Source organism: Seriola aureovittata, chromosome 21 (assembly GCF_021018895.1).
Source record: "Seriola aureovittata isolate HTS-2021-v1 ecotype China chromosome 21, ASM2101889v1, whole genome shotgun sequence".
Classification (NCBI taxonomy): domain Eukaryota; kingdom Metazoa; phylum Chordata; class Actinopteri; order Carangiformes; family Carangidae; genus Seriola; species Seriola aureovittata.
Genome location: NC_079384.1, coordinates 6,932,561 through 6,944,783, shown reverse-complemented (window position 1 = coordinate 6,944,783; position 12,223 = coordinate 6,932,561). Strand labels below are relative to the sequence as shown.

General features: G+C 40.0%; 2 protein-coding genes across 3 annotated transcripts; one reads left to right on the top strand and one right to left on the bottom strand.

The window, feature by feature from the left end:
* Positions 1 to 110: 110 nt before the first annotated feature.
* dcun1d3 (defective in cullin neddylation 1 domain containing 3) lies at positions 111 to 7,149 on the bottom strand. 2 transcript variants are annotated; one of them, XM_056366412.1, is made up of 6 exons: positions 6,566 to 7,149; positions 5,366 to 5,448; positions 4,899 to 5,013; positions 4,665 to 4,715; positions 3,955 to 4,505; positions 111 to 2,182 (listed from the first exon to the last, which is right to left on the bottom strand). In XM_056366412.1, the coding sequence occupies exons 5-6, from the start codon at positions 4,392 to 4,394 to the stop codon at positions 1,639 to 1,641; spliced, it is 984 nt and encodes a 327-aa protein (XP_056222387.1). In that variant the 5' UTR covers positions 4,395 to 4,505; positions 4,665 to 4,715; positions 4,899 to 5,013; positions 5,366 to 5,448; positions 6,566 to 7,149; the 3' UTR covers positions 111 to 1,638. The 2 variants fall into 2 exon arrangements, with proteins under 2 accessions (XP_056222387.1, XP_056222386.1); XM_056366411.1 differs by lacking the exon at positions 4,899 to 5,013.
* Positions 7,150 to 7,349: 200 nt separating this feature from the next.
* lyrm1 (LYR motif containing 1) lies at positions 7,350 to 10,821 on the top strand. The gene is made up of 5 exons (XM_056366413.1): positions 7,350 to 7,439; positions 8,828 to 8,999; positions 9,088 to 9,148; positions 9,981 to 10,012; positions 10,114 to 10,821. Exons 2-5 carry the CDS (start codon positions 8,841 to 8,843, stop codon positions 10,225 to 10,227), a joined length of 366 nt encoding a protein of 121 aa, XP_056222388.1. The 5' UTR covers positions 7,350 to 7,439; positions 8,828 to 8,840; the 3' UTR covers positions 10,228 to 10,821.
* Positions 10,822 to 12,223: the final 1,402 nt, after the last annotated feature.

Here is a 12,223-nt window from a genome sequence, read left to right as displayed (position 1 = left end):
TACTGCTGAACCACACTTCTGGAGCACTGAAGACACTGGTATACAAGTTAGGTTATTCAGAAAGAGCACAGCACGATCTTTGAAGTAAAATCACACACATTTTCATGGTCATCAGTCAAAAGTTCAACACTGTTTTTATTATTATAAATCAATACATTTTATATAAAAAAAAAAAAAGAACAAAGGGGGTCTGAAATAAAACCATTGTAGATGTAAACCAAACAGATCTGGTTATGGCAAGCCTCTTACCACACTGGACCCATATCACAGACACTTGATTAGCCAGCATGTCTAGTTAACACTCACTCACTCATCCTACAACACCCTAGGCTATACTTAAGATCACTCTACAGTTTGGAAAAGGTTTAAAATGGAAATAATGTGGTTGACATCGATCTTTCTGCAAAGCGTTGCAAGTATAGCGACTTAGTATGCCATTGGTTTTTGTGCAATCCTAACATCCATCACCAGCAGCATTCAAAATTACTTGTGAAATGTGCACACAATTTTTTTTGTATAGCAGTTCAAGGATGTGAAGACTCTTAAACTCCTGAAGGTAAACAATATAAGCTTTGTGTGGCGCCCAGTGTTATGCTCATGAATGTAACTCAGGTTTGAGCATCTTCTGTCCAGAAATGACCAAGACCTAGCTTTAGCCCGTTTGTCACAGACTTCCTAAAATGAGATCAACGAGGCATCTGAGAAGAGCCAGCATCATTGTGGTGTATACACTTAACTGCTTCTTAAAAATAAGTGGACATCAAAATGTTGCTAGAGGTCAAAAGGGAGCACAGCCAGCTGCTTAAACAAGCTAAGCTGCTCACTGCACTAGTAGCACTCAGAAACACTCAACACAGGAGAGAGGATGGGTCAGTTACTATAGTATTCAACTTGAATTTGAAATGGATATTGCAACTTTCCTGAATGAAGGATATAAATTTCAATGTCATTTGTATTATTTTCAAAAATAAAATGCCCTTGTGACACAATTGTAATTTATTAGTTTGCCATGTAATTGCAGGCCAACAGGTGTGAAGGCAATACAAGTGCAACCAATTAATCTTCACAGCACTGCAAGATAAAAGCATACAATCTAACAAAATTAGTCCAATCGTGATGATTTCACCAACCCCGACCCTTATGATAAATCTCATGTTTTGGTAGTAAGAAATTATTTGTAGACAGGATGCCCCAAATTTCCCTTCTTATTTATTATTAACTATTTCTTTGTACAAAACATATCAGCAGTGTTACCAGGTCAAAATTAACTGTCTAGATGATAATTGGTGGAAAGGTTTATGGCTTTCTGCTTTTGAAACCAAGCTTTTACTTACTGTGCTGGGTTATGGTAGGTAGGTGTAGGTTAAAATGGACCACATGTCCAATTACTAAAAACACACATGGGAGGAGAAAAAAGTAAAACAATAACTTAAATAGAAGTGCTTAAAACATAACAGTTCTTAGAGCCCTTTCAAAAACCAAAAAAAGTTGCAAAGCAGGAATCCCACCCCAACAGAATAGGAGAGCGAAATGAACAGCTGTATTGGTAATACTAATATTCATCCAATGATTCACAGATGTACAGTTCACTTATAGGTCATATCCTTCCCTCCCTTACAAATATTTCTTGTTTCCTGGTCAGTGGCCCCCCCACGTCTGTGAGCCCCGGCTTCCCTCTGTTTCAAGTCTATCTGTGGTAGGAGAACACTCTGTCTCAGTACACCTCCCCTCTTCCTCCTTTGCCATCAGCGCCCGTTCTTCCTCTTTTTTCCTGCGCTCCAACTCCCACTCCACAAAGGTGTCAAAGAGGCTGGGCCAGGCCTCGTCCTCACTGTAGTTGCTCAGGTCAGGCCCAATGGCCTGGGTGAAGTTGAGGAACATGTTCCACGTGTCCCTTGAGATGCCCCGAATACCTGAGGGGTTCTCCGCTAGGAAGTCCAGCCAGTGCTCCAGGATTGCAGGTGTGTCCTGTGTGAAAACCAGGCGCCACAGGGCAATGGCTATATCGCGCTGCAGAGAGCGTTGGCCCTCCTCAGCGTCCAGGCCAAATTGGAAGGTGAAGCGATACAGGTCCTTGAAGTTCTCCTCGCCCTGGGCATCCAGCAGCATGCATGGGAAGCGTGAGCAGATGCCTTTGAGGCTGTCTGCCTGGATGGCCTTGCAACCCTCAACAAACTCCTTCCTGATGACACAAAGAAACAGAACCGAACATCAGAATTATATTAGACCAGTTCACTCAAGATAATGTGGCCAAGAGCGTACTGTTCAACAGAGCTATAGGAGCAGCACCAGAGCTAAGTAACAGTTAAATTTGCCACAAGCAACAATAAAGCATTGTGAAGTCATTTTAATGAAAACAACAGGATGTCTGTCTAGAGCAGCACTACAAACATCACTGACAAAGAAGGCAGAGAAGGTCCCTTGCAGTTTAAGGAACATTGTAGTGAAAACTGTTCATGCTTTCAATGCAACTTTGACAAACATTATTTTCGCTTCAGTGTTGTGGGCCTCAACCCATGCAAATATACTTTGTTATTTGAGCCCTACAACAATATAGGCTTTCAAAGTCAAATGTAATATAAAGAGCTTCAGTAAGCATCGGTTGACAATGAAACATGTTGGTAACCAGAGTGTGGTATTGTCCAAAGCCTCTGGATAGAAAAGTGCTGAGTTAAAAATCAGAGAGGGGGAGCAGTGACAAGTGACCCAGCCAGCAGCTAGCCCCATTCATCTGTGACACTAACTGCCGAGTGGAAGCGCAGAGCAGGATCCATTTCCTCTGTTCCCCCTACCTGACAGTGGGACACTGTGTGTGTGTGTGTGTGTGTGTGTGTGTGTGTGTGTGTGTGTGTGTGTGTGTTTTAACATGAAAAGCTAAAGTGAGCGAGGAGGTGGGATGGATGAACCACTGCACAGTGAAAGACTGAAGACTTGAAGGTTAAACAGTTCAGGGAGGAGAAATTGCTGCTGTTTTATACAGTGGCTAGAAGAGTTAGGGTGCATGATATTGTGTTAGCAGAATCCGATAATAATTGCTTAAAAACAAATTACAGATATCAGGGACCATTTTAAAGTTATGACAGATAGGCACTTTTAATTAATAAACCAACTTGTGGGATTGAAGGTTCTTGAAAGCCTAAATGTGTGCCACTGTTATAACTGTAATATACTCTCTTCTAAATGTGATCATTTCTGTCCAATTTTAAAAAGGTGATATTCTCATTGATTTACAAATAGACAGGGATCTTTGTACACAGTGCTGGTCGTGTGGAGATGTAGCAACAATCTGACTTTATAAGATGTCCAGGGTTTCCCTGATATGAGGGAACTTTATTTTACAAGCGATACGTTTCAGCGCTAACAGCTTTACATTAGTAGATAGTGTTACATAGTGCCAGTGTGGAACTTGATGTCAGGAAATTTTCTCTCTCGTAAGTTCAATCACAGTTCTCAGCTTACACTTTAGGTGTGCTGAACCTGAAAAATTGGAGAAAGACACAGTAACTTTTTTTAACCACAAATGGCAGCTGCAAAGCTGTGCCTTAGGAAAAGGTTAATCCCTTCCACTTGTGGGATTTGAGGGGGGAAACAGCAATTTTATTTAATTTTTTAATTATCACCTTTATTGGCTGGCATGCTAGTGAAGATAAAGACAGGACACATGGGAGAGAGACTGCACGAGATGCAAAAAGGGAATCAAGCCAGGAACAGAAATTTAATACCAAAATAAATGTGGCATATTTTACACATCTGAATTAAAATAGTCTGTGCTACATGATAACAGCACCCAGCTGGGTAATTAAATCAGGCCCTATGTTTTTCAGTCATCTGGGACAAGGAAACATCTGTATCAAATATTCCGTTTTCACCTACCGCCGATTACTATTCTATGGTTATGCTATTTTATCTTGAACAAATAAAAGTGAAAACCCATTCATCAAAACTCTACTTTACCTTGTAAACTTGCACATGGTGGCTGCTTGAAACTTCCAGGCAAGAACAAGCACACGAAACTCTGCTGGGTCCACGCACAGGTCATTGCAAAACATCTCCATGCCTTCCTCCAGGATGGCATCTTCCTGTTCATCCTTGTAGCAGCAGAACAACTCCTCGATGCGCAGCATTGACAGCCCGTCTCCATCCAGAAACTCATCCTTGCGTGGTTCCCCCATCACTGCGGGTATGACAGGCGTCTCCACTGTAACTTCCAAGGCCTTGGTGCCATTCGACAGCTCGCTGGTGGCTTTGCTACATGGGGCACTGGGCTCTTCTTTGTGGCTCCCACCACCACTGCCACCTTTCTTATGGTGGGACTTGGAGCTGCTCTCCTTATCTCCACTCTTACTGCCGAGTGAGGACGTCGGATTCTTACACTTGGTGACACACTGGCCCATGTCTTCCTCCGCGGTCCCTCGTCTGTCTTTCCTCCTCGCCTTCAGTCCCCGTCCGAACCACCTACACACCTCTGCTCTGGCCTGGCAAGACACCTCAACATACCCTCAGGCCTGAGGTGAAGAACAATTTAACAATGTTCATTATCATGGAGTGTAGCTCTAAACTGAAGTCAATCTTGCTCACAATCAAAAAGGTCAAGATCCACATTTCTGTGGCTCTTATTATCAAGAAATGAAACGACAGGAATTTCTGAAGGGAAATTAAGCTACCTGTGCCAAATCTGCTACAATCCAGGTCTTGCACTGCTAGACTTAAAAACCCTAAAAAGAGAAGACCAGAGAAAAACATTCTATATGTAGAAATACATTGATTACCATTGCAGATTACTATAGAAACCTCTATAAAAAAAAAGAAAAGAAAAACATGACTGGTAATCACAGAAACCAACTGAGGCTGAATTGATTTTGGGTTACACAGAAGAACTACATAACTTTAATACGAACTTTGATATGTTTTCCTTGTTGTCACCAAAGGTTCTGAGCATGTGAGCTCCTTTCTTGCATTCTTGGAAAAAGATGTAGGGAGCGGTAACATCACTGTAGAAACTCACATCTTCTCCTAATCCTCCCAAAAATCAACACCAAAGTGGTAAATGAGGTTGCAATTGGCACATAGAATAATAAAAGGAAATGTTAACTTAATGTGCAAAGTACTCAATAGGCAGGTAATGAAATTATTTACTCTTTATGGAGGGGAGGATAAAAAAACTGATCACTGGCCAAATTAGGTTTTACAGTAATAAAATTGATGCAACATGATTTCTCTTCAGTTGCTCAACATAAGCTGTGTGTACCTATTAATGTGTACCTATTAATGCAATTAATCATTCTGCTGTCACATCTACACCCATAAAATGTACAAGTTGATCAAGTGTTTGATAACGAATGAAGTAGCTGGTCAGATTACTTACAGACAGTCCCTCAGATGGCACTGGCCACAGATCAAAGTGTCTTTCTATTCGGCTCCATCATTGTGACCTTGACATCCACAATGCTGAAAAGACATATCATCTTGTCATCATAAGCAGAAAGTGATAGCTCATCATTCCCCAACCTGCAGGACTATTTCAGCATTTCAACATGCTATGAATGTGTAATTTGATCACAGGACAACAGTTTGTCTTATTGTACAATTATTCCATTACTCATTTGTAACTACAATGAGGATGGTCAATAGCATTTGAACTGAAAACATACTGTGCACTGTGGACTTAAGCAGGGCTTATAAATCTCTGGTTCTGGGGTTAAAAATCTAACAGGAACCTCACACAGGGCACAGGGTAGCTTTGTCCTGAATTACAGCCCAGGAACTATGTTGTAAAATCCCAAACTTCGAGCTACTTGTAAATCCTTCTTCTGAAACCAACCTTTACTTTGTGTGGTTTTCTCTGATCATGTCAGGCCATCGACGAAGAAAACCTATGTTCATCATCAGAGCAAATCGACTGTGTGACTGATCATTGCACTGGGCATGTACAGGCAAATCTCTCACAGGTCCGTTCGGCTAACTCCCATAACTAACAATTGATGGACGTGTGAAGGCCTGCTTATTAATTTCAATTTCTTAATTATCATCCTCAACAAGCTAGCATGCTAGGTTAGCAAACACTTGGGTGTTCATTAGTTTATATTGTTAGTCCGAAAGCGGTCAGAGATAAGTTTAACTAGAATACAAATGTGTGATATTTGTACCATTGTTGTAAGTGCACAGCCTCAGTTAAGTGAGATATCTGACAACAACTAACGTTAGCTAGCATTAACGTTATTTTGCCAACTTATGTTCTTTGGGAATTGACGAGCAGAAACAGGATCAAGTGAGCTCAACAGCACATTCACAACACTAAAAATGTCTTGTATACAGTGTTTTGATAATCACTTACACCTGGCAATTTGACCATTCACTCACTCAGATGGTACTTGTTGTGAAGCTGTTATCGATTACCAACACATCATCGCCGCCGGGCCATTTACATCTAAACTGCCTGGCCCTGACGACGTCGCCATAGCTAGCTAGCATCAACTCGGTTAACTAAAAGTTAGCTATCGGCTAAGCTAGGTCTTTCGCTTAAGACACCGAGAAATACCACAACTATCCTCGTCAAGAAACTTACCTTTTTGGAAAATTCTACTGTGTTGAACTGGATGTACATCGCTCCAGGAATGCCAGTACAAATTAAGTTGTTCGTAAGTTGACCAAGGTAGCGTTTACGAGCAGAAGCGAACTGAGGCAAACTCGTCGCGTTAACTCAGATAGCTAGCTAACTAGCTGGCAGCTGACAAAAAAAAACTTCCACATCAATATCGCATTCTCCGTCGCTTTTAGAATAAAATCAACTAGCAAAAAGCTAGCACACCAGAGTGTGCTTTTGAATCCATCTTGAATTGTGTTCGTTCTTTGAAGACAGTTAAAAGACCACCTCGGACTACACCAGCCAGTTTCTTTGTGCTTCCCCCTTTTAGTCATTGAGTGTAGCTACATTATGGGCATTTTCCTGCATCACTTCCTCCAACAGCTGATCTTCATCTGCGCGTTGGCAGCGATAAAACTAAATCTGTTCGTTTTAACAAAGTCATGTTATTGTAAATACTACATTACTCGTCGTCCAGATGGACGACTTATTTCAGAATTAATTATTGAAGCGCTGGTTTTGACGATGACATTTTACTGAGCTTTTAGAGAATAATACGGAACACTGGAAAATATGTGAAAACACCTCTCTAACTCACCTGAAATGACTTAAACTGGGTCCATAAATATTGAACTATATAAATGTATATTACAATTTAAACAGCTAAGTCATCTCCAACTTTGTGTACGGTAAAAAAAAAAAAAAAATTACAGTCAGTCATTTATGTTATTATTATTATGGGCTTATTTTTCGTTTCCTTCTTGCAACCTTTGAAAACGTCATCATCAGTGGACAAGTGTTTTTCTGCTGCCCTAGCAAGCTGCTTGCGAATTAGCCTCTTCTTCAGACACAGTCGGTAGGTCAAAGTTTTTGCTGTCAGATAATTTGGAAAACATGATTAACGATAACGCTAATGCAAGTCGTTATTGTGAATGTGGCTCTCGCCCCACGACTAATTTAACCACGTTCTCTGAAACAACAGATGCTCATCTTGGGCTGTCAATGTGAGAGGGCTCAAGGAGAGCTAGCTTTATGCTAACATCTGATGCCGAAGTATAAGAAAACAAGAGCTAATACAAATAGAATTACATTATTCTTAAGACTTCCTTTAATCTCTCTCTCACACATAGACACACACACACATACATATTAGAATATACAATTAATACCTTACAGTCAGTCATGTAACTGTTAAAAGGCAATGTTTGGAAAACAGCCCCGTGTAGGTTTTAGTGACATCTACTGTTGAGTGATGGGGACTCTCTGGAAAAGAAAGCATGATTTAACCCTGGGCCCCAGACTTCAAGGGGCCCAAAATGTCCTTGGTTCACTGCATGTCAAGTGGATTTGGTAATTTGATTATTTGCAGATGTTGTTGGGAATCTGCACCTCTAAAGCACATCTTCAACAAAGGCACGTCATATGTTATTAACAAATCTTGCTGGTCTCTCTTGCAGAGGGGCAGATTCAAGATCTTTATTATTTTGTTTTTGATTGTCTTGTTTTTGGTGCATGTTCGTTAATGCACTGTTTAATTAAATCACTACAAACTCACATGCTGGGATAGGCTCGAGCCCCCCCGCGACCCTACTAGAGGATAAGCGGTAGAAAATGAATGAATGAACTACAAACTCACAAGACACTGAAAACTTCTGGTATTATTCCAGCATAGTAATGGTTGGTTTTAATGGTTTATGGCACAAATAATGACACCTCCATGTTTAGTGTGTGTGTGTGTGTGTGTGTGTGTGTGTGTGTGTGTGTGTGTGTGTGTGTGTGTGTGTGTGAAGCAAACATAATGGGAAGACTTTTTGAAGAATTCTCTTATCTTAATAAAAAAAATCTTTTAGATAACTTAATGTACCTAACTTCCTGTCCTCAAAAGATACATACACCTGGATTATAGATGTGTGACAGCCGAGCACTATGTTCTCTCGTCACCACTCATAAGTAATATGATGTCCAGCAAACTGTTACCAAACTTGCAGCCTTTTGCATGATGTAGTGTCTTTAGAGGTATATAAATTGACAAAGAGACTGAGTAAATTCAACTAGGGGCAGGCTGTTGGAAACATGATTGATTTTGTGTGTAATCTTCATGACAATACATCAAAGTTGTCAACAAAACGGTATCTTTTAGCAGGAGTTGCGCATAAGAAACACATGATACGATAGTATTAGAAGGGTTTGTAATGTCATCAAGCTTAATTTCCTTTATCGTGCTTGCACCTGCTGTTTTCTCAGATTTTGATCCCAGATGACGGCTTCCACTCGCAGGACAGTGCTGTCACTGTACATGCGGGTGTTTCGCATCGCCCGAACCTGGCAGGCACAGAGTGGGGTTACAGGTGACACAGAGACTGAGAGAAAGTACATACTTCAGGAGGCCCGCACTCTATTCAGGCAAAACCAGCAGGTGTGAACAACAATATTCTGCTCATGGAAATGAATGTACAGTTGTTTTATAGGAGTGTGCATTACTAATCTCTTGTTACTTGTTTCAGCTCACAGATCAAGAGTCAATAAAGAAGTGTGTAGAAGAATGTGAAGCAAGGATAGAAATAGGTAAGACACAAGTTTTCCTTACAAAACTCTGGACTAGACAAGAGGCCGCTATTTAAAGTGGTGCTTTCATTTGTTTTCTGTTTATCAAATGAGAATTCAGGTTGTTTTTATGATTTCTGTTTTGTTTAGCCTAAAGCTTTTGATAAGAATCTCAAGTTGTATTGTGACCTAAATTCAGTGAAACATCCGCCAGGTGCAGAAATTATGAACCATGTGACACAGTTGCTGTAACGTTTTCATTAGGTGAATGATTCTGCTCTCTACATCTCAATCTGAGGGTGTAACTCAGTGATGTCTTTGGTCAGTTGTAATATGTGATACAGTGTGATAGAAGTATTTGTCACTGAGTGGTTGTGCAAGTTCATCTGAAAGTCTTGAGTAAGCAGAGGAATAAACACTGACCTGATGATCTGAATGTTGCTGACAAAAGAAAAGCCAGAAAAAGTAAAACCATCAGCATGTTCAGGGTTTATTTTGTCAACAGTTAACTGAAATATAAGCCTGCTGTAATCACTTGTGTAAATAACATATGATACGTTTTTCCTATTGCATGCTCTTTTATTATTTTATTTAATTTCATTTTGGTCAGATTATAAGAGATTAGTTCATTTCTAGACTTAAACTGTTTATACAACTGCTCAACTTTAAGACATTATAAAACAATAAATAAGTAATAAGACAATACAGATTAAGTGAATCATCCATATACCAAGGGAATCAGACACTTTGGGTAGGGCCATGCAGGACTATAGGATTTGCTCTGAAAGAATAATGTTTTCAAGGTTTCATATGATGTTGAGAAGCCCCTTCAACATTATTATTTTCTTCACAGGTCTACATTACAGGAACCCATATCCAAGGGCTGTAAGTTACCGTTTATCAAGCCTCCTTAATTCTTTTTGTGTAGGTTATTGTGTTGTTGATACATTTTATTCAGTTATTTTGTTCTCTGAATGTTCCTGTAGTCCTACTTACCACCACTGGGACTTGCAACTCAGAAGGGCAGGAAGCTACGAACGCAGCAGCGCCTGAGGAAGCAGGCCAAGCCAATTTACTTACAGTCACATGACGAGACCTGATGCTCGATTTTGCCGATCCTCGCTGAGAGTTCAAGTTACCAAGGACAGGAAACTAGAGTGCAGTCACAAGTTGATCTCACGGGTTGAGTTGTTCCAAGCACTCTATCATCAAGAACATCTGTCATTCAGGAAAAAGCCATTTTTCGTTGTCATGTCATTTTTTACTGTGAACTATATAAATATAAATTCTTATTGCAGCTGAGGAGTGTCGGTTTTGTAATATAAGATCAACTTGTGTATTTTATTTATTTTTCTGTGTAAAAAAATATTGTTCCTCAAATTCTTTCCATATTAAATGGAATCATATCGACCTGTTATGTCTAAATTGTGTCAAAATACAAACATTCATTGTAATTAAGCTGCTAGGAAACAACGTTGTCTTAAAGCTAAGTCTTACAGTATACATTGAGAATAAATTTGTGAATTGATATGAAGAATTCACATGATATCTATGTAAGATCTCTGGGACACATAACTCCTCCACAGCATGTATCCTTTTTAGGAACCACCCCCATTCCTCAGCTTTTCCATGCAGATAGCCTGTTAAATCATGTAGAAAATATGAAATAAACGCCAGAGGTGTTGGCAATCGCACGGGGAAACAATTAATTTGTTATATAAAATTCACAATCACTGGAGCAGATGCAGATGGTGGTTCTGAAAAGTTCTTAAAAACTGTAGAGGAAGGGCTGGGTGAGGCAGACTTCAGGGACAAACAGTATGAGGACCTTTGACTGTACAGTACATTTTTCTCGTAACAAATATCCAAGCACGTGCAATATCAGCAACATGGATCAGACTTGAAAGTGCAGCCCAGTAAGGGAGAAAAACTTTGTTCAGTCTGACTCAAACTTGCTGAATACTAAGCTCAGTATTTGCTACTGAACAATTACACATAGAAGTATAAAGTAGAAAATGTCTTATTTTGAAAACAAGCCACTGTCTCATCTCATTTCCAGCATTACATTATATAACATTGGTGCATTTTGCATGTAAAAGTGTGTGAACAGTATGAGGATTGAATGTACAGTATAAGTCGGTGCAAATGTTCCCTCCTGTTTAATAAGATGTTGATTTAAATTATTATCAAAAATACGCAATTAATTTTGCTGCAAAGGCAGTAAAAATGAAAAAGTATATTTCCTTGACAAGAGCGAGCTAAATCATATATACCTATATTTAATTTGTTCCCTAAACTAGTCATTTGAAGCAGTGATTAAAAGTTAGGTGCCAGAAGCAGCCAGGTAATGTGATTTTTGGATCAAACCAGCTACAATGATGCATAGGCTCCTATTTAAATAAAGTGGCACATTTCAGTGAGTTGGCTAACTCCCAAATGTACTTGAAAAGCCCTCTGTAGCTGCTGTGTTCTGTGGGGACTACAGTATATCTTATGTTCGTTCTGCTCCACTTTCCAGCACTGAGTGGAAAATCAAAAATGTGGATCAGCAAACATGACTCTTGATAATCTCAGCAGGGCACACATGTACAGTTCATTATTGTTCTCTGGTGATACAATGCTCTATGTGGACTTTATCAGATCTTTTGAATATCACACCCTGGACTGAGTCAACTTCACAAGCACAGTCTCCTCTCTTCTAGGACTTTTTGAGGGCATTCTCTTTGTCCTTTAGCGTCACATTGACCTGCATTCAGCCACATGATGGAGCCAGATGAACACAGAAGGGTGTATGTTTTCCTGGGTGACGTCAGTGCAGGGGCTGACGAGCCAGAGCCCAGCCTCAGGCGTCTGGGCTATGGTGTCTTCACAAGTGAACAGTCCTGGTAGAATGAAGTGGTTTAAACATGGAACTAACATGTCCTATATAAATTGTATTTTGTCCTCTCACTAGAGGACTGAAAGAGAAAACGGTGGATACAAGAAATATCACGGAGAGGGAGAATATCGTGTGTGTGCATGTGTGTGTTAAAGAGGAAAGGGCGTCTGTCGCCTCTAGCTCCAATATGTGAACATAAAATCAGAAAGTACTGATAG